Genomic DNA, 23,038 nt, shown 5'->3' on the forward strand with positions numbered 1-23,038 from the left:
GTGACCTCTGGTCAACCTCACTGCTCATTATATGCTAATTATAATGCACTAGCATGCTAAAAGACACTCCACCAGCACAATGACAGTTTACAAATGTCATGGCAACGTCAGGAAGTTACCCTATATGGTCTAAAAAGCAGAGGAACTCTCAGTTCTGGGAAATGCCCACCCTTTCCAGAAAAACTCATGAATAATCCACCCCTTGTTTAGCATATAATCAAGAAATAACTATAAGTATACTCAGTCGAGCAGCCCATGACACTGCTCTGCCTATGGAGTAGCCATTATTTTATTCCTTTACTTTCTTAATAAACTGGCTTTCACTTTATGGACTTGCCCTGAATTCTTCGCTGGAGGTCCAAGAACTCTCTTTTGGAGTCAGGATTGGGACCCCTTTCTGGTAACAAATTGCTTTAGCTTCTTAAGGTCAATGACCAAGTCTTATGTATCTTGGGATCTCCTATGCCTACCCAGCATAGGCTTGGCTCACCTATTCAGTAACTAAGGAAAAAATGAATACTTTGTCCCTTTCTGACATTTCCAAGTTGTTAGCAACTTTGGTGTCCATTTTTGTTTCATTTTTGTATTAATATTTTTATATTGTCATAAAATATAACAATATTTACCATGTTAATCATGTTCTAGTGTTCAGTACACGTTCTAGTGTTTAGTTAATAATGTTCTAGCGTTCAGTTCTATAGTTCAGTATGAACTATATATGCACCTCATGCAACAGATCTCTGTAACTTTTTCTTCCTGCAAATCTGAAACACTATACCTGTTGAACAACGCCCCCTTTTCCCCTCTCCCCAGCCCGTGGTAACCATTATTCTACTTTCTGTTTCTAAGAGTTTGACTACTTTAGATACTTCATATAAATGGAATCACTTTGTGATTTGCAACTGGCTGATTCCACTTAGCACAAGGTCCTCAAGGTTCATCCATGTTGTAGTTTATGAAGGAATTTTCTTCTTTTTTAAACGCTAATCGTCCATTACATGTGTATACCACATTTTCTTTATCCATTCATCCATTCTAGTGTCTTTGTTTTTGACTTCTGGGTTTCCGGAAAAGACTGATGAGAAACTATATTTTACATTAACCCAAGAGAAAAAGTGATCCTGCATGCTGGAATTTTTAAGGATGGTTTAGGTTCTAGAGACTAAAAGAGAAATCATAGAAATTGCAAAGGGAAATTAGATTTAAAAAAAAAAAAACAGTGACCACATAAAGAATGTCTCCCATTATATCCTCTCTGAGCACGAGAAACTATTAAACTGCTTTCAACCTAGCAGTAAGGGCCCATAATAAAAAGCTGTTGCCCTAGTTTTTTTACTGCCCTACTCAATACCCCCTCTTTCAAACCCTCAAAATAGCTCAGTTGAGAAAAGAAACAGTCCAATTTTACAGAAGGGAAAAATAAATAGATAAAAGGATAAGCAAGAACTCTTTTCAACACAGAGTAAGGTACTGGTTAGAATTTTAATACCGTATGGAGGAGTCTAACCCCAGAGTAATCCCTGGCCCATTTTGGTGTTAGTAAGTGGATCCCGGTGTTCATTTGTATCGAGGTAGTTTGAAGCACGTTAGGGATATTCACAGCCTTTACTTCAGTTCATTATTATGAAAGAATCTAAAGTATCTTTGCATTTACATGATTATGTTTTCAGTTGGTCTGCGGAGCTATTATTAAATATGTGGCCATAACGTGTACAGAAAAATCTCCAAGTAAACTGGCATTTTACTTACTAACACGTTAAACCCCCATACATAACTTCCTTTAAAAACGATCACACTAAACATCCCAGCATTTAAAATCCTGAAGTTTTCGGTAAAATACGCTAAATATAGCTTGAAATAGTAAATAATCCCCCTAAGGCGACATTAGCAAATTAATTGGTGTATGAACAAAGAACCCTTTCTACAGCAGCATGAATGTTGCCTTTATTTTTTCTCACAAGTATGATTTTAGAAAACAGCTGTAGCGCATGTTGACAAATGACAAAGCGGCAGACGTGGTAAAGCACTTTCCGTCAAGGCCAAGACGGGGGGAAATCGGGTTGCTGGGGCGGCACTCGGGCTAGAATCCCTAGTTTCCCTAACCTCCTTTTTCCAGTCCGGAGTGAGCGGGGGCCCCATCGCCCCACCCCCCTTTCCTGGCTCTGGTTACGGCCTTGCGAGTTGAACAAACTTGCTGCAGGCGGATTGGCGGCCGGGAGCTCTCGGGCTGGGGCGTTGTATTTATTAATTTATATTCCGCGGCGCCCCGCGAGGGCCGCTCCTTTGTGTCCAGCCGCCGCCGCCGGAGCTCCGGTGCCTCGGCGGGGAGCGCGTCCCCCGCGTCCGCCCGACCCCCCGGGGCCGGCACGTGCTGCGCCCGGTCCGCCGAGGGGGCGGAGGCCCCGATCTCCCCGGCCCCCCTTCCCTGCCTAGAGGAGGAGGAGCAGCGGCAGCGGCAGCAGGAGGCGACAGCTGCCAGCCGAGAAGGCGCGGCGGAGAGGGGACTGCGGTCAGCTGCGTCCACTCGGGGCTGCGCGGCGGTCCCGCGCCCGGCGATGTTCCCGGGCACTCCCTGAGTAGCCGCAGCTTGTCCCCCGCCCGCTAGCCCGCCCTGGTCCCCGGCTCGCTCGCTGGCTGGCGCGGCCCCGGCCCCGCTCTGCGTCGGCCCCGCCGCGGTGGAGGCGCGCGAGGGGGACGCGGCCGGGGATGAGCGGATTGCGGGTGAACTCGCCGCCCGGGGGCCCCGCGAGGCCGTGAGCCGCTGCTTTTCTCCGAGTCGCCGCCCTGCCCTTGGATTTGAGATCATGTACGTACGCGCCGCCGTCCTGCCATTGTCTCTCTCCAGCGCATGCAGTGCGCCCCAGGGACAGGGGCTGGTGCCCATCCTCGCCGCGCGCTGTCCCCCGCACTTCCTGTTCCGAGGAGAGACCCGCGCGCTGACCGTGCTTCCCTTCTCCCCTCTCCCCCTCTGTCCGTGTAGGTCCATCCACATCGTGGCGCTGGGGAACGAGGGGGACACGTTCCACCAGGACAACCGGCCGTCGGGGCTCATCCGCACTTACCTGGGGAGAAGCCCTCTGGTCTCCGGGGACGAGAGCAGCTTGTTGCTGAACGCGGCCAGCACGGTCGCGCGTCCGGTGTTCACCGAGTATCAGGCCAGTGCGTTTGGGAATGTCAAGCTGGTGGTCCACGACTGTCCCGTCTGGGTAAGGAAGAGCAGCTGCTCCGCGCCGAGGCTGAAGAAGCTTTTCTTTCCTTTTTTTTCCCCCTCCCCCTTCTGCCCACTTCCGTGAGTGTGGAGTGTCCGCGTTACATGGGTCAAATTTTTAAACATTTTTGAGAAAATCTTTGGTCCTTTGTTTCAGTGGGCAGAGAACAGCCCCGTCAGAAAACACTCTTAGGAAGGTAGAAGGCCCCAGTGGGAATGTGGAGCACCTACTGGTACACTTGGCGACTGTGGGTTGTCCCTTGGTAGGCAGCTGACAGTTGCATGTGCCAACTCCAAGGGACGGGGTCACTAGGTTTCATCAGCAAAAAGCAGTGTTTTTTTATGCCTACCCTATGGGTGATAGTGTAATATTGGTGTTCTAAAAATACAGCCCTCTCAAAGCTCAACACAGGCAAAAATACTTTTCACTGGGACAGTTCAGAAATAGTTCCTCTGGAAAGCAGAGGAAAAGACAGGGACTGGGAGTTAATTTTAAATGACTCATTTATAGCACTATTAATTGATCTCTGAAAACTTTTAATTTTAATAATGCAAATACTCTTTATGTATTAGCCATTTGTCTTAGTGACTCATAAATCAGAAATAATATTACTAATGTTGCTTGGAAAACTTTAAAAAAATTAAAATTTGTAATAATTGAACAAAATTGTAGTGAAGTGGATAAATGATAGTCCGATTCTTGAGTGTTTGATTAAGGGAAAAGGAACTTACTTTCTGACACATATGAGTATTTTCAGTATACAATAACATTATGTTTGAATGTTTTCCTTTAATCTTATTTGAAAATCTTTGATTCTTTACTGATATTGGAGTTACGTATGTTTCAGCTAAATGTTACATTTAATAACAGAAGAAAGTTTAGTGCCTGAAAAAATACAAATTACCATTGTGTGAGATTTCACATTTAAACAGCAATATTAAAAAAACTGAATTAGGGCTATAGGAAACTATCACGCCATTCTAAAAAATGTGTAGAATGTACTTGGAAAAATTTCTTATGCAAAGTTCCATATAACAGAACAAAAAGATCACTCGCTCGTGTAAGTTTTCAGTTAAAGAAGAAAGTTATGTTAATTTGGTAAAATAAAAAACAGGCCTTTTCAATTAAGAGATGCTATTAAACCCCTAGTTATGATAGTGATGATGCTGTTCATAAGAAGTGTTGGTGGAGAACCTACTGGCCAGAGTCTATGCAGGCAAATGAAACACTTCTTTTACTTGGGCTCTTTCGTTGTGAAAGATCTTACAGCCTAAAAACATAACGGTTCAACATGCAGTTGAACAAATGTTTAGTGAATCGAGTAAATGTAGGGAAAATAAAACTAGCTACATTAGGATGTTAGAATTGCTTTCCCTGTATTTAATTTGAGCTGTTAACACTTTCCTGTTTATATTGTTAATTTCGCAAACAGCAATGCTTTTGATCCCATATACTTTGTCTGTAAAGTGAAATCTTCCAAATGGAGAAAATAAGTCTCTATAGTATGGATTTTTGCCATATGCTGATTGTTACGGTTTATCTTGCTAATCACTTTTTGTTTGGTTAGACTCTGGCCCTATTTAAGGCACCAAGTTTGTAACCAGGTACAATTTTCTAGGTTATAATGATCTTCAGATATGAGACTCCATTTCTAGAGTTGCTCTTTATAAGGTGCTTTTCTTCACTTGGTGGTAAGTAAAGCCCATCAGAGATACTAAAGCTGATTGCATTAATCAACTGTTATTTGATGTATGTACGGAATCAGAATATTAAATACAGCAGAGCAGATAGAGCATAGCCTTTGATATTAAAAGGATCTGATTTCAGATTCCCACATTGCCATTTCAGGTCTGTGTGTCCTTGTTAAATCACTTATCTTCTCTCAGCCTTATTTTCCCTCTCTATAAAATAATCTGCCTCCTAGAGCTGTGCTGAGATGTGAATGAGAAACTAGCACGTGTCAAGTTCTAAGTATAGAGGCTGGCATTTAGTAGATGCTCTATAAGTGGTAGCTAATATAAAAATAAAGTGTTATAACTTTAGTATAGTTATGAATCACTTGTATTAATACTAAGCAAAAGTAAGATTTTCACAGGTCATTCAAGATTTATACAACTACAGTACCAGTACACTGGGGCAGCGATGTTCATACTTCATACATGCAGCCCCACAATCAAGTAAAATAAAATAGTTTCACTGTAGAAATTCAGATTTTTTTTTTTTAAAGATGAGTTCAGTTCTCCAAATGTGGCTCCAAGCCTTGTGTTGCATAACCCCCTAGAGGAAATCCTGGAACTGATTTACAAGGGGTGGGAGAATTTGATTTCCTTCATAATTCTAGAAATCTTTGGAGTATTTTCTCTTTGGCATAGTTTGAGAAGAGATGTGTTGTTGTTGCCTTGAAGTTGAAATGAGATAGCTGTGTTTCTCTTCCCCAGTTCTCTTCTATAGATCCTTAGCCTTACCCTGGATCCTTGCCTTATATACTTGGCACTTTTAAAACAAATGTGCTGCAGATTTATTAGACGTAGCACGTTATTTAGTATGTCTTTCTCTCTCTTTCCCATGCATTTTTTTGGTGTGGTACATTATTATTTCATTTAACGTTTCTATATCTTTTACTGTTTATTAAAAATATTCCACAAATAGCAGTGAGGTAGTTTAATAGATTTACAGTTTTCTTTGCAGGGTTTGAAGCTCTGATTTGGATTACAAATAAAGTATTTATAGTCTTCACATCCTCAATCCTACAGCGTTAAAGATGCCCAGACCCATTTTTTCATAACATTTTCCCTTAAAGGTCCTCCCCTTCCCTGGATACCTCTCCAGTAACTCTGGAATTTTGAACTATTTGGAATTCAAAAAGCAGCTACTTTTGATTTATTCTCTCAGAGTTAAAGGCTGCTTAATATTGGCCCCACTTTTGTTTAGTTTTTTATCTCATTTGTCTTCCTTGTTATACTTACGCACTCTGTTATACTTGTGTACTTTGAACTTGAATGCTATAACAGATGCAGTTGGAACTGAATAGGCTGTGTGGTTTTGGATTTGGCAGTTTGAGAGTTCTGCTGGGAAGCTTTCCCATGTTTTTGCACTGTGTCCCACTTCCCTTCTCCCCCCTTGCACCCTCTACCAAGTTCAACCCTTTGCCTTTGTTGTTTATAGTCCATATTTTGCCCTTTTTTTTTGGTTCTTTTACCTCCCTTCAAAAATACTGTACGCATCCCAGTTTTGATAGGGTATTCATGACAAAAAATTCTGCAGTTCTTGTTACTCTGAGTGTACTTGTGGGAAATGAGTGGCTGGGAGGGTATGGGGAACTGGGGGAGGCACTGATGAGAAGAAGCTCTCTCTTCAGAAGGGCATTGCTGTGTGATACTCCTCCAGAATGTGCCATCGTAGGATAAAAGCTCTGTCACATAGACCTTGGTTGGCTGATTCAAACACTGTTAACCCTGTTTTAGACTCATATTTCAAAGTTTGAACTTTCTTAGCTCAACAGCTTTTGGACCTGTTAGTCAGACCTAGCTATTTTCTTAATCTAGCTTTATTACATCCTAGAAATGTGTACCAAAGGCCACATAAAAGGACAAATGATTAATAGTTAACTAGAATGTGAGAAGAAAACTACTTGTACATTATTTGGTAGTGGAGTTAAGATACCTAAAGATATTTTCCTTATATCACTATTCGTACAGAAACTGAAAAATTATATTTAAAATATCAACCCAGGCCAGGCGCGGTGGCTCATGCCTGTAATCCTCGCACTTTGGGAGACCGAAGTGGGCAGACTGCCTGAGCTCAGAAGTTGGAGACCAGCCTGAGCATCATGGTTGAAACCCCATCTCTGCTAAAGTACAAAAAATTAGCCGGAATGGTGGTGCACATCTGTAGTCCCAGCTACTCGGGAGGCTGAGGCACAGGAATTGCTTGAACCTGGGAGGCGGAGGCTGCAGTGAGCCGAGATCGCACCGCTGGGCTCCATGCTAGGCGACAGAAAAAAAAATCAAAACATTATATTTTTAAGGAATAGTGTTTGTAATAAATTACTTGCCCCAGTTCTAAATAAATATAAATGTTATTAGCTATAGCACAAAAGTAAATATTTCAGAACTAGAAGAGTTTATCCTGAATTTTTAATTTATGTAAGCAAAATACATGAATTGAAAATATATTCCTTACCATGTTAACACCTTGTAATACACAGTATCTCTTTTTTTAATAAAGGAATTTCTCCCTCACCCCACATTCATACTCTCTATATACAGTACTGTCCAAAGGATGGATCAAGTTGAAAAGTATACATGAATTTTGAAAATATGAATAAAGTATATGGAACTTCACAGAATTTAAAATGTATTGCAGTTCAAAACACTGAAAATCCTGCAGTGTCTAACTGGGTCAGAGGAAAACCTTTGAAGCTTCGTTACTCATACTGTTGCTCTTCCATCTAATGCCATAATGTTACACTTTTGAATTTATAGGTGATAAAAATATAGTGTAATTTTAAAACAAAGGGCTTATTTTTAAGTGCAAATAGTGAAAGAGGTTGCTTATTTCATCTGACTCTCAAGAATTCTCAGGTTCTCCTGTTTAACCATTACATAATTGTCCAGGCTACATGAGTAAGTAAACATTTTTAAAAAAAGAGTTGGCAGACTGCAACGCTTTTAATTTTATGTAGTTACTTATTTTAAAATAATTTTTTATGAATTCCAAAAATTAATGTCATAAATTATTTCAGGATTGATTGGAAGATAAGTAGACTAAAGATTGCTATTTGCATTTTGGTTTAGGACATATTTGACAGTGATTGGTACACTTCTCGAAATCTAATTGGGGGCGCTGACATCATTGTGATCAAATACAACGTTAATGACAAGTTTTCATTCCATGAAGTAAAGGATAATTATATTCCAGTGATAAAAAGAGCATTAAATTCAGTTCCAGTAATTATTGCTGCTGTTGGTACCAGACAAAATGGTAAGTATTTAATATTCTTTTTTGTAGTGAGCATGCAAATATTGTATATATTTTAAATAGTGCTAAGTTTATTAATGGATAATAGGGTTTGTTTTTGAAAACCAAAATGACTTTGGTTCAATGCCAGCTGCTGTCGCTTCATCATTTGATACGATAAAAAAACAACAAAGGAGAGGATCATGAACTGCTGTGATTCCGCTGGGTGCAAATCTGTCTTCTAAATGGCTCTTCTACAGTAGTGATGGAAGTCAGCAATTGTATTATTTTGACATATGAGAGGTATTAGGCTGATGCTGAGCCCTAGAAAACTCTTTTTGATGATCTGAAGGTCTACCCAATTGGGAAGGATAGATTGTTCACATGAAGATGTGGGCTTGGGAGCAGGATTTTTAGGTAGATAACAATGAGTGAGCTGGAAACACTGACAGTGCTGCCTAAAAGAAAGGATTGCTTATTTCCATGGCTGATAGATTCATTGGGTTCAGGCTGCTTCAGCCATTGCTGCTGTGCATATTATTGTCAGATACCTTAGGGCCAACTCAGGATTCAGTTTGATTTGGTGCTATTTTACAGATCTTCTTAGTGGTATTTCCTAGTAAAGCTATTTTTAAAATTTTATTTTACACATTATTCTAAAAACTTTTAAATTGAGGTATTGCAAAGTAAAGGACATAAAGTTTACTCATCTTAGAGTGCAGCTAAATGCATTTTTACCCATGTATACAGCCGCGCAACCCACACAGATCAAGGTATAGAACATTTGCAGCACTTGAGAAGGCTCCCTCCTGCTCTTCCCAGTTAATAACGCTCCTACTCAGAGGTAACTGCTATTCTGACTTCTAACAACACAGATTAGTTTTACCTATTTCTGAACTTCATACAAATGAAATTATATGGTATGTAGTAGTGTCTTAGATTAGGCTAATTTCAGTTAGCATAATACTTTTGAGATTTGTCCATGCTGTGTTTATCTGTAGTTTGTTCTTTTTATTACTATATATTAGTCCATTGTATGAATATGCCATAATTTATTTATCTAGTCTTCTTTTGAGGATGCTTAGGTCGTTACCCAGGAGCAGGATTGTTGGGTCAGAGGGCAGGTATATATATAGCATTAGTAGATACAAGTAAGGCAGGCGTGACCTACCCGTGACCCCATATCCCCTCTACTTCCCTATCTTTCTTTTTATTACTGGTCATGATTCATAAAAGAGTTATCTGCACTTCCTGAGTCCATTTCCTATTCATTCTTCAGTCCACTACAGCCTGACTTTGACTTTCACAAGTGCACCAAGTTTGTTCTCACTCAGGGTCTCCAGTTGCTGTGGTCTGAATTTGTTCCCCAAAGTTCATGTGATGGGCGCAGTGTTGGGCAGTGAGACTTTAGGAGGTAATTAGGGCAAGAGGACTCTGCCCTCGTAAATGGATTGATGCTATTATCTTTAAAGTGGGTTAGTTATCATGGGAGTGGGCTCCTGATAAAAGGATGAGTTTGGCCCCCTTCTGCCCTCTGTCTTGTGAGCTCGCTTGTACTTCTTTCCGCCTTCCACCATGGGACGATGCAGCAGGAAGGTCTCACCAGATGCTGGCACCTTGATATTGGACATCTCAGCCTCCAGAACTGTGAGAAATAAATTTCTTTTCTTTATAAATTACCCAGTCTGTGGTGTTCCACTATAGAAGCACAAAACGGACTAAGACACCACTTATATCCTCGTTAGCCAAATTTAATACACTTTAATTACAATTATCTCTCATTGAAGAGATAAGAGATAATACTTATCTCTTATTGAAATTATGGAAACATACCTCTCCCTCCATTTAGTAAAGCCACTGGTTCTTTTAACTATCTGTCTCCTTTACCTTTCTCCCATCCTCCCACACACACAGCGGAATTGTTTCCCAGGGTTCCATCCTTTGACCTCACCTGTTCTTACTCTTCAGCCAAACAATTAACCTGCTAATCTGTTGCCCTGGCTTCTCCTATATAAACACTGATAACTGTTCAGTCTGTCTCTCTGGCTTTAGTCTTGCTCCTGACACATATCACCATAGACATCATCTTCCTCTGGCCAAATTTCCTGTCTTGGTGAATGATGCCAGTCCTATCCATTCACCCAAACAAGAATCATCCTAGACCCAGCCCAATTCCCCATATCCAGTTGATTAAGAAGCCCTTTTGCTTTTACATTTTAAATAAATCTCAAACTCATTACTTTCTCTTCATCTCCATTGGATTTCACATTCTAGTCATTTGGTTATTTGTCATGGTGGCCTTCTTTTTGGTGTCTTTAAGGGATGGTTTCAGATTTTGTAGGGCCTCAAATTTATACAATTTGGGAGGTCCTTCATAAAGAAAAAAACCCACAAAATAACAGATACATATATGTCCAAAAGTAAGTATTTAGAATGATAAGTGAAAGCACAACAAATTACAACTAAAAAGTTGTCAAATACTACAAACATTTTTAAATGTATGTATATATTTTTGAGATAGGGTCTTGCTCTGTTGCCCAGGCTGGGGTGCAGTGGCATGATCATAGCTCACTGCAGCCTGGACTTCCTGGGCTTGAATGATCCCCCCCCACCTCAGCCTCCTGAGTAGCAAGGACTACAGGCACGTGCCACCACACCCAGCCAATTTTTTTGTAGAAACGAAATTCTGCCATGTTGATCAGGCTGGTCTCCATCTCTTAGGCTCAAGCCATCTGCCCACCTCAGCCTCCCAAAGTGCTGGGGTTACAGGCATGAGCCACCACACCTGGCAACAGATCTTTTTAACAGCCTGATACTTCTTCAACTTTTCTTATATTTTTTGGGTGACCATAGTCTTTGGTCGTCTCTTCATATGATAACCACTGATAGGTTATGGCTGTGTCCCCACACAAATCTCACGTTGAATTGTCATAATCCCCATGTGTCATGGGAGGTACCTGGTGGGAGGTGGTTGAATCATGGGAGCAGGTTTTTCCTGTGCTATTCTCATGATAGTGAGTAAGTCCCGTGAGATCTGATGGTGTTATAAAAGGGTAGTTCTGGTCACGCTCTCTTGCGTGCTGCCATGTAAGATGTGACTTTGCTCCTCCTTCACCTTCCACCATGATCATGAGGCCTCCCCAGCCATGTGGAACTATGAGTCCATTAAACCTCCTTTTCTTTATAAATTACCCAGTCTCAGGTAAGTCTTTGTTAGCAGCATGAGAACAGACTAATACAATCACTTTATGATATTTTCTATAGAGACGAGAATGATAATCAGTTTTTCTTTCAGCATATTTCTTCTCTTTCCACATCTTTCTGGTCCTGGGCACCAGAGTTTGTGTTGTATTCCTATTTCAGCTCGAGATTCTTGTCATGACACCAAGTAAGTATGCACTGTGGGTGGCAGAAGCATTTCTGAAAGTCATACATATATTAGGATAGTTATCAAACACTCAACTATACATGGAAGTGACTATAAACCACAAATAGTTCATTAACCCTAAGGTTAAATTCCCTTTAGCAGCATCCCCCAAATGCCCATAGTTACTCCAGAGCTGCCTGATACAAGATGAAGTGATTTGGAGTGGAAAGAGACCATAGTCTTGACTAAATATCTTATTTTGCAAATTTTACAAAAGAATATGACCATGTGAAGATATATTGCTCAGGTTCTTCCTAGGGCTTGGAAAGGATCCACAAGAAAAGAGTCTTGAAGCTTGAGCTTCATCAGCTTTATGGTAAATTGGCCTCTGGTGTACTATTCCTGGTTTGTCTCTTTCTGAAATAAATTCTCTCAGAATAGTCATCCTAGAATACAAGTCAGATCATGGCGCTCAATGCTTTGAATTCTTTAAGAACTTTCTTCTTTGCCTCTTATTTTGCAAAATTTCAAACCTAAGAAAGTTGACAAGAATAAGACATTGAACCCTAGATTTTATAAACATACACACACACACACACACACACACTTTTTTTTGGCTGAACTATTTGAGAGTCAATTGTAAACATTATGAGATTTCTTTATTCCTAATTACTTTAGCATGTATCATCTAAGAACAAGGCCATTATCTTATTAAGCCTAATACAATCGTCAATCAAGAAATCTAACATACTATTACATTTTTACTATTATTTAAGATATAATCCAGCCAGGCGCAGTGGCTCACGCCTGTAATCCCAGCACTTTGGGATGCCGACACGGGCAGATCATGAGGTCAGGAGATCAAGACCATCCTGGCTAACACGGTGAAACCCGGTCTCTACTAAAAATATGAAAAATTAGCCGGGTGTGGTGGCAGGTGCCTGTAGTCCCAGGTATTCGGGAAGCTGAAGCAGGAGAATGGCACGAACCCAGGAGGCGGAGGTTGTAGTGAGCCAAGATGGCGCCACTGCACTCCAGCCTGGACGACAGAGCAAGACTCTGACTAAAAAAAAAAAAAAAAAAAAAAAAATATAATCCATATTTACATTTCCCCGGTTATTTCTTTATAATGTGCTTTATAGCTGGGGTTTATCATTGTTGTTGTTTTTTAACCAATCCAGGATGCAATTAAATATTACACATTGCATTTAGTTGTTATATCTCTCAATTCTCTATTTTATCTTTCTTTCTGTTTTTGTTTGTTTGTTTGTTTGTTTTTTTTTTAGAGACAGGATCTTGCTGTGTTGCCTAGGCTGGTCTGGAACTCGGGCTTAAGCAATCCTCCTGCCACAGGCTCCCAAGTAGCTAGGATTATAGGCATGCATTATCACATCTGCCTTCTAATCTCTTTTAATCTGGAGCAGTACCCCCAATGGTTTTTGGGGGGAGGGACTGTGTCTTTCATAATATTAACATTTTTAATGAACCCAGGCCCTTTAGTTTGTGTAATTCCTTCATTTATGATAAATGTGCTTGCAAAATAGTTATGTTTCTGTTATTCTTCCTATACTTATAAATTGATATTCTTCTGTAAATGGAGCTTTCCTTTTTCTCTGCTCCCAAATTTTTTTCTTAGAATTATTATGATTCATGGATTTGTATTTTAAATTCAGTATTTTATAATCTGTTCTGATTATTCTTTTGGATGCTCACATTGCTCCATATTTGCCTGCAGGGAGTCATTTCAAGCTACCTCTAATCAGTTTTTAGCCCCTTCCTTATTTTCTGGCACAAGATATTCGAGGCTCAGACTTTGCCTATCCCAGTCCTAGAATCAGCCATTTCTTCAGGGAACTCTGGTTCCTTCTAGGGGGTCAATGATATTTAGAAACCAAGGTCTGGGCTCTAGGATGCTCATGACTTTAGATGTCTTTACTTCTGCGCCCTTTAATTGGCTAGAGCCAGGGATTATACTTTTTATTTAAATCATGGGCACTGATGCCCTTATTTCAGTCCAGTATTTGTATCTCATTTCAATAACTTTTTCTTGTAAAATCTTTACCTGAAATACAAGATCCTTCATGAGGTAGCCTCTGACTGTTTCTATAATCTTGCAGGGCACAATCCCCTGTCTTATGTATCAGTCACACTGAACTACTTGAAAAACTTAATGTCTTTCTTTAGGTCTAGGAAAGTCTTAACTGTGTGACTTCAGATATCACCATCCCTCCATTTTCTCTATTTTCTTCTTTTGGGACTCTCGTTAGACTGATGTTGAAACTTCTGGATCTCTTCTCTGATTCTTTTATCTTTCTTTTATATTTCTTATTGCTTTATTTCTTTGTGTTGCATTGTGGGAGAGTTCCTTGGCCTTTTCTTCTGGTTCACACATTAGTTCTGCTGGGTCTGTTCTGCTATCTGCCTTATTAAATTTTTTATTTCAAAAGCTTTTCATACCAGATCTCTAATGGCTGCTTTCATAATTTCTTGTTCCAATCTTAAGGATGCAAACTTTTATTTTAAAAAACTCTCAGGCCAGGCGCGGTGGCTCACGCCTATAATCCCAGCACTTTGGGAGGCCGAGGTGGGCGGATCACAAGGTCAGGAGATCAAGACCATCGTGGCTAACACAGTGAAACCCCGTCTCTACTAAAAGTACAAAAATTAGCCAGGCGTGGTGGTGGGCGCCTGTAGTCCCAGCTACTTGGGAGGCTGAGGCAGGAGAATGGCGTGAACCTGGGAGGTGGAGCTTGCAGTGAGCCAAGATCGCGCCACTACGCTCCAGCCTGGGGGACAGAGCGAGACTCTATCTCAAAAAATAAAAATAAATAAATAAATAAATAAACTCTCAGGATAATTAATGATGCTTACTAATTCAGTTTTGATTTTTCTATTAAGTTTGGTTTTAAGACGGTATTATAAGTCGTTCTACTTGATGAGATTTTATTTTATGGTATGGATGCTTCTTAAACGTTGGGGAATTCTTAATTTGCCTACTTTTGCAGTTGACTTTCCTTGTTGGATTGATGCCTTCCTCTTTCTCTGCCCAGCTGCTGTCTGGGGATGGGGGCGTAAGTAGGAAAACACCCAGGATCAACAGGCCTGGCTGCTTCCACTGGGGTTCTCCCACTCATCCCCAGTCATTTGCCTTTGGGCCTCCTCCTCCTTGTTGCTCCCTGCATTGTTGAGCAGGGAGCACTCTGGATGTGGCTGCAGTGTGAGCCTGTACTCAGAGCTTCAGGAGGCCTCTTCAGTCTGCCTGCCTTCATTCTCTCAAGCACTCCTGGTTTCTGGGCTGATGAGGTTTCCCCTCTAGTTTTTGAGTGTTGCTGTGTATTCATTCCTTCCTGCCTCCCTCCCTGTCTTTCTCCCTCCCTCTCTTTCTCCTTCCCCCTTCCTTCTTTCCTCCCCTCTTCCCTCCTTCCCTCCCTTCTTCCCCTCCTCCCCATTTTTTTTTTTTTTTTGAGACAGAGTGTCACTCTGTTGCCCAGGCTGGAGTGCAGTGGTACGATCTCAGCTCACTGCAACCTCCACCTCAGGTTCAAGTGATTCTCCTGTCTCAGCCTCCTAAGTAACTGCAATTATAGGTATGAACCACCATGCCTGGGTCATTTTTGTATTTTTAGTAGAGGTGGAGTTTCATCGTAGTGGCCAGGCTGGTCTTGAACTCCTGACCTCAAGTTATCCACCTGCCTCAGCCTCCCAAAGTGCTGGGATTACAGGCATGAGACAACGCACCTGGCCCCTTTCCCCCATCCTTCTTTCCTTCCTTCCTCCCTCCCTCTCTCCTTCTTTCTTCTCTCCTTCCCTCTTCCCCCTTTATTTCATCATCTCTGTGATTTGGCAGGAAGAGGAGATCACAGTGTGGGTTTAGCTTTCCATCTTGAAACTGGAAGTGAATGTTTTCCTTTCTTCTCACATCCAGTCCCCTGTATATGCTGTATTCTTAACTGTAGTGCCCCTCTACACAGCCCCTATCATATAAGCATAGCAAATTCACACTTATCTTTTAAATTGTTACACTTTCTGTGAAGCCTTCCTTCCGTAATCCCCCCAGACAGTTAACTTTCTCTCCTCTGTTCTGTAGTGGCTTTAGACACCTTCATTTCAGTGCTTATTATGTTATAACTGTTTGCAGTCATGTCTGTCTTCTCTCAGTTGACTATGAGTTTTTTTATCATTGCATTTTTATATCCCTGGCACTTGATGTGTGGTAGGTACTCACTAAATGTTTATTCAATGAGTGAATGGTTTTATGGATGATCTAAGTAAGTGAAAAAATCAATTTCACTAACAAGATGAAATTAATTTGCCATACAAGATGTAATTACAAAGTAATTACAAAGCTAAATCTGGCTATTCAACTCGAGGACCTTTATTGGCTTCCCCCCATCCATCCCTTAGAATACATGAAACCGTGCTGGGTGCTGTCCTGGTAATTCCCTTGGAACTCTTTTTACCTTTTTGTTTGTTTGTTTTTTGTATTAAATAGAGATGGGGCCGGCCACGGTGACTCACGCCTGTAATCCCAGCACTTTGGGAGACTGAGGTGGGAGGATCACTTGGGATTAGGAGTTCAGGACCAGCCTGGGCAACATGGTGAAACCCCATCTCTAGTAAAAAATACAAAAATTCGCTAGGTGTGGTGATGCACACCAAGAGTTCCAGCCACTAGGTAGGTTGAGGTAGGAGGATCACTTGAGCCTGGGGGAGGCAGAGGTTGAAGTGAGCAGAGATCATGCCACTGCACTCCAGCCTGGGTGACAGAGTGAGACCCTGTCTCAAAATAAATAAATAAATAAAAATTTAAAAAATAAAAAAAATGGAGATGGGATCTCACTATGTCAACCAAGCTGGCCCCCAACTCCTAGGTTCAAGGGATCCTCCCACCTCAGCCTCCCAAGTAGCTGAAATTAAGCACACGCCATCATGCTCAGCTTCTTGAAATTCTTTTTAAGGTTAAAAAGAATTCAGCAAGTATAATCCAGTCTCATTTCTTTCCTTTGATACACATGTTTTTGACAACCTTGACCCTGTGGATGTCTTCATCATACTTGGCTCTGAATAAATTTTCGGCTTGTACTAAATATTGAATCTATCTTGAAAAGAGAATTTTTTTTCAGAATGTGCTTAGAATGTATTCATAGCTTTAAGCTCCCAAAGACAGGCATCCTTTCAGTTATTTCTGAAGCTCTGGTAGAGCCTGGTCCTTTACTAGGCTAGAATTTTTGAAAAGAATTTCTAAAACTTCCAAACAGTGGCAATGTTGTAGCAATTAACCTGCAGGTTCCCAAAGCCACTACTTTTCAAAGAGATGTTATCCATTTGAATGTCAGAGTTACATTGTGCTTGCTTTAAAAAAATAGACAGCATTTTATGATAACATCTTAAGCATATAAGGGAAAAAAAGACTATAATGTTAGCTAGAAGTGTAGCACTCATTCAGAGTCACGTGACCATGCGGCACCACAATTTAAAATTAGTTTGAATCCTCTGCTTGTTCCTGATTAAATGGTTAATGTAAATTAATTTAATTCAGAATCGGTTCTCCTGCTATAACCAATACAAGCCAGACTTCTACTTGGAATCTTAGATCATATAGCTGACTGATCTTGAAGAATATAGGAATGGTTCAAAAGAGAACCACAAAGTAACTATTTAGAAACAAAAGCCTCTCAAGAAGGTTTTAAGAAGTAAGATTTTAGAATCCAGATAAAGGGTAGGTAGCTAAGTGGCAACATAGTTACAGCATAATATAGTATAGAAAGACTAGACATTTTTTCCTTTCTGGTGAGTGAACAAAAACAAATGTCTTCAGTGACATAGAAGAGATACAGGGGCACTTTCTAGAAACGTGTGTAGGTAAGTTGCTTACCACCATGCACAGTGGAAAAACCACCCTGCTAGGATAAACCTGAAATTAGTTGTATTTTCTCCCTCAAATCAAGATTGTTAAAAATTATTTTACATTATGTTCACTTCACTCTTCCACTTGAAACACTCCTGTCTCTGCTTGATTTCTGTCCAGAAATAAAGTTTAATAAGATGATCTGGCTACCCACTCCATTCCATCAACATAAGGAGACCTTTGTAGATATAAGAAGGCCTCTGTTTTCAGAAAATCAAAGGCACTGTTTAGGAAGGCTTTGTGAAGAATGTGAAATACCAACATGTTATTTTTCAAGATAGGCTAAATTCTGTATGAAAACTTTATTTGCTCCAAACTTAAAATGATCTTAGAAAAAGTAAAAGTAAAATCTCAAATTAGAATTTATGGCATAATTTAAAGAACTCAAGTTTAATTTTTAAATCACTGTATCTTTGGAATCAGTAATTCTTTACTAAAACTATATTTTTATTTTTCCTTTTGGTGTCACTTTTATTATCAGGTGGAGCAAGTAGCAGTGTTACGATTGTTTCTCTATCTCTAACCCACAAAGAGACTTGGAAAAGTCACATAACCTCTCTAAGCCTCAGTTTCTTCCTCTGCAAAATGAGAATATGAATATATGGCTTCTGAGCTCCAAAATGCTTTCAGTGAAGCTAAAATTATCTAAGCCATGTGTGTCTGTGTGTATGTGTATGTGCATTTTTACATACATGGTATGCATATGCACTAAATATATTTAGCGTATACCCGATATTTACGTATCTGCTCCATCTGTATGCAATTCATTCACAAGGAAGTTGCTGCATATGCTATGGGGGAGTTGCTCAAATGTCCTTTCAGGGCCAGCGTACTTACTCCCTCAGTTATTGGGGCTTGTTGGCTGCTGCTGGTGCACATCTGAGCCCCTTTTCATGCATTACTCTGTGCTGATGGGAGCTGCCTTGCCCAAGTTATCCCTGCTCCAGGGGCTCAGCCCTTGTCTGATTACTGGTCGATTTAGGGATAGGATACAGCTCAGCTACCTCCTTTCCCCAAAGGAGGAACAACTCTAAAGGCCATCTAAGCTCCAGAGCCCCCTGTAGGATCAGCTTTGGTCCCTGTTCCAACAGTACTGCAATTCCAATTTTCCCTCTACCTAGTCCCGCATTCCTCACCCCCGAGAAGCGTTATTCCCAAGATCACTCCCCAATTAACCTTCTCCACACCCCCCACAGGAAGCCAATCTACAACAACATGCATTTCTAGAAATGAATTTACCCTCTTTTGATCTGGCAGCCTTTTTGAATGATGACACATCTGATGTTGTGGTCACGATACATAACAAATCTGGCTGACAAATATGGAGTTAAACATATATTTTTAGGCTTACTAGGGATGTTCTTATAGATAGATTGTTCTACCACCTTCCTAGCCATAGATCTATAGATGGTACAACTGTGAATTTTGGGACTTTCACTTTTTGAGTTAATACTTTTTATTTCTTCAGTTTTTAATTTTTTAATCTTAAAGGAAAAGATAAAGAATGATTGAACTTGTTCTCTGAAGTTGAATGCTTTAGAGTTTAATGATTGAAATGTCTGAATTAATAGGAATGTACTTCATATGAAGTTTACAAAGAGAGTGACAATTTTGTTGCCTGGAAAATCAGGTCAAATTGAAGGTTCTGTTACAATAGAAGTATAAGGTTTATTCAAACTTTGTAAATAGATTTAAAGTTTATTATATTAAAAAAGCAAATCCACTGTTTTCCATACTCTCCATGGCAATCAAGTCATTACATTTATCTTCTTTTCTACTGGCCTAGAAATACTGATATTCAGGATGTCAAGTTTGTGTAAAAAGAAGCAGGCCCACGAGTACTGGTTGTTTGTTAATATCCATTCACCTACTTTAAAATTTTTCTATTTTCTAAAATACTATTTATTATTCTTGCAGTGAATGCTTGTTTATTTAGGGACCTTTCTATGGTCATTGACACTTTGTATTCAGAGTTTAGTGGGTAGTGGATATACTGAATGCTTTTGAACTGTGGCTCTGGTATGAGCTCTTAGTTTGTTGTTTAATGTTCAGATTGTCTGTGTACCTTTTTTTTCCTGTTTAATTTCGAAACTCTTTGTTTTAAAATTTGTTTTCTCAGAAGAGTTACCTTGTACATGCCCACTATGTACCTCAGACAGAGGGAGCTGTGTTAGTACAACTGAAGGGATCCAACTTGCAAAAGAACTAGGAGCGACCTATCTTGAACTCCACAGCCTTGATGACTTCTACATAGGAAAGTATTTTGGAGGAGTGGTAAGTGGAAATTCCTATTAAGTATAAAGTTATTTGTCAGGTTGGCTCTTTAGGTATTTTGTAGAACATCAGTTAGAACTTCAGATTTAAAAGCATGATTTGTCTTACTTAACCTTGAGAAATAAAATGAGAGTGAGTGGCAAAGGTTTTATCAGAATAAAATTATAATTTTATTTTTCTCTCCAAATGAAACCTTTTCTATTATCTAATATGATATTTTGGAATTTTTCATTTGGTGATCTTTAGTAGTCTTTGTTGTATGTATCAAAAGCATGTTTACTTAACCAAACCTGTGATGCCACTTTTAATAGTCATCTTTATACAGCTGAATGAGCCTGGCAGCCTGAGCCAGCAGGCCCTGAAAGTTCTCTTTCATTTCCATCTACTAGTTGGAAAGAATAATTTTTCTTCCTCTGTGTGTGCTTTGGCAAAATTTTATATCCTCCTAATCTTGTTGTAGCTCAAACAGATTCAGAGGAACTACTTACACAAATAGCTGTTTGTTGGATATGTGGGAACAAGTTTGCTTCCTTGGTTGCAGTGGTGCATATTGGGTTCTGCAGTCATTTTGATGCTGATCTTAACACACAGCCCCTCCCATATAGTATTAGGACTATAATGTCCTTGGAGAATACTGTGGAGTTGTATCATTTAAGAATTTGCTGACACAGAAACTACATTTCCAAACCTCTAAGAAGCAACTCCTCTCAACAGACAAATCTGATATACACGGATGAGAAGTTAAAAGCAAAGAAAACCTACTTTAAGCAGGAGCACTTTGGCATCCCTCATCGGTTCCCTAGCTCTTCACCAAGTACTCTTTCCAATATGCTCCAATATTCATTGTGTAAATTCATGTTGAAATGTTGAGGTTCCACAGATGACTACAGAAATATCATTTGTGTAAATGGGTAAAATAAAGACCAAATATAAATGCTGCTAATTTCCATCAAATATAAATGGCTTTTATTCACCCAATAATATAAAGAAACATTAATATTACAATGTTAAGGAAGATATACTCACAATATTGATATTATCGATGACTGTGAGAAATTTTGTTGCATTCATTTATAGTGATGAGCAGTGAGTAGAAAGGTGGATAAGAGAAATTTAATCTTCCTGTCAAGCAGATTATGTTCTTCTGGCTTTTTAAAAAATCTTAATTTGGTGAAGAATGGTGTGTTTCCTAAAATACCTGGGGAGCTGGAGAGCAAAAAAAAGGTTTGGTTTTGCTTATTTTGAAGGTTCATTTGTCAGATAGTTTTATGCATTAGATTTGGTTTCATTTGTTGAGGGGAGGCCGTTCCCTTGGAAGCCACAGGTCTCCTTGCTCCCTGTTCCAGGATCCTGAACCAGAAATTCCCAGGATCATTCTTCCCACCTTCCCACTCCCACTTTCTCTCCTCTCTTTCTCTTCTTCTGGCTCCTTTTTTCTCTTTCTTCCTAATATCTAATGTTGCAATTAGGGTTAGAGGCATGATGAGGATTGATGTGGCCAAGGTTGGGAGAAAGACATGGCAGTTTCTTTTTACCTTAACTCAAGACCTGTTGAGAATATGGAAACAAGATCAGAATGGTATCTTTTTAGATGCTTTACTTCCTAGTAAAGTACAACTGGGATCTCGAGTGTAAAACAGAATGGCATTGGCAAACATATGGATGGAGATGATAATGTTAGAATGAAAGGAGCATTGAAAATCTGCATTTAAGGGTCAGAGTTGAAGAGCTGTGCAGTACTACCCTTAGACCTAGGCCAGACAGAAAGCCGCCTGCCTTCCAGCTTTAGAGAGCTCCATCTGTCCGTCCTCCAGTTGCACCCCTCCCCACAGGGCACAAGTCAGTGGAGCCAAGGGTTGTGCCCACCTGGAGCTGGTGGACTTCATTCCTTTCTAGACCTGTGCTGTCCAGTATGGCAGCCACTAGCTACGTGTGGCTATTTATATTTAAATGAAATAAAACCAAGTAAAATTCAGTTCTTCAAGCATATGAACCATATTTTAGGTGCTCTGTGGCTACATGTGGCTGGTGGCTACTGTATTATGCATATATTACAGAACATTTCCATCAACACAGAAATGTCTATGGAATAATGCTAGGACTATGCTCCTAAATCCAGTACCCCAGAATTCTCTGGCCACTGGTCCTGGGTCTGTTTCGGCCTGTGCAGGCCATTTTCCTGGGACAGTCCTCCTGATGGTGGACCACATTGCTGGTATATGCACCCCTAGGCCTGCAGGGTGGCCAAAGGGTGAGTCTTTATGGGGAATCGGGGAGGGGACAGTGGACAGAGCTTGGATGTCCACTTGTGTGCGCAGAGCTCTTTAAAGCATGAGTTAGAGCAGGAGGTGAGAAGAGAATGGGTGGTCTTAGGGCTCAGGAATTAGGGATCAGCTCTCCCTTTGCTGTATAAACCTCTGAAGAATCTGAGAATTTAAATATAAATCTTGCCTGCCAGGCTTTTATGATGATGTATTTGTCAAAACAGAAGTATAGAATATCTTTTATGTAACAGTTTGTTTTCTTGATTTACAGCGTTTAAATATTTAGGTGTGTGGTGGGTGGGCCTCCATTTGGACTTTTGCCCCAGGCCTTGCAAGCTAGGGCACAGGCCTGAAGCTATGTAAATGCACCTGAGTGAGATTTTTAGTTTGTAAAGGACAGATTTTAAAGAAATTTGTTCAAGAGAAGAAAGTGAAGTTTCCTGGCTCATGGGAACATCTGTAGACATAGAAGCAGCTCTGTTCCTGCTTTAATTTCACTAATATTAACTGTGGTGGTTGCCCACTGAGAAAATTATTAGCAGCCACACAATTGTAGTGCTTGGCTTTCTTGAGTATTCAAGAGAGTAGCTGCGTGGGATGGCATGCACTTATAATCCCAGTGACTTGGAAGGCTGAGGCGGGAGGATCCCTTGAGTCCAGGAGTTTGAGTCTAGCTTGAGCAACATAGCGATACTCCATTTCTAAAATATATATATATGTATGTTAAATTTAAAAAAGAGAACCAACAATTCCTTCCTTTAAAAAAAAAAACTTTTATTTTAGGTTTAGGGGTACATATTTGTTATATGGGTAAATTGCATGTCACAGGGGTTTGGTGTTCAGATTATTTCGCTAACCAGGTAATAAGCATAGTACATGGTAGGTAGTTTTCTGATCCTCACCATCCTCCCTCCCACCACCCTCTCAAGTAGGCTCTGGTGTCTGCCAGTCACTTCTTTGTGTCCATATGTACTCAATGTTTAGCTCCCACTTATAAGTGAGAACATGTGGTGTTTGGTTTCTTGTTCCTTTGAGTTCGTTTAGGATAATGGCCTCT

At 40.2% G+C, this 23,038-nt stretch overlaps 1 protein-coding gene across 3 annotated transcripts in view; it reads left to right on the forward strand.

The window, feature by feature from the left end:
* Positions 1-2,169: 2,169 nt before the first annotated feature.
* Positions 2,170-23,038, forward strand: part of RHOBTB3 (Rho related BTB domain containing 3) — a 65,483-nt gene continuing 44,614 nt past the window's right edge. The window contains exons 1-4 of one of the 3 annotated variants that reach the window (XM_024246862.3): positions 2,170-2,806; positions 2,981-3,206; positions 8,006-8,192; positions 19,563-19,717. In XM_024246862.3, the coding sequence (XP_024102630.2) occupies positions 2,805-2,806; positions 2,981-3,206; positions 8,006-8,192; positions 19,563-19,717 (570 nt within the window). In that variant the 5' untranslated portion in view covers positions 2,170-2,804. The remainder of the gene's footprint in view (positions 2,807-2,980; positions 3,207-8,005; positions 8,193-19,562; positions 19,718-23,038) is intronic. The other 2 variants (XM_024246860.3, XM_024246861.3) reach the window with 2 other exon arrangements.

The sequence above is a fragment of the Pongo abelii genome, chromosome 4, assembly GCF_028885655.2.
Source record: "Pongo abelii isolate AG06213 chromosome 4, NHGRI_mPonAbe1-v2.0_pri, whole genome shotgun sequence".
NCBI classification, from domain to species: Eukaryota; Metazoa; Chordata; class Mammalia; order Primates; family Hominidae; genus Pongo; species Pongo abelii.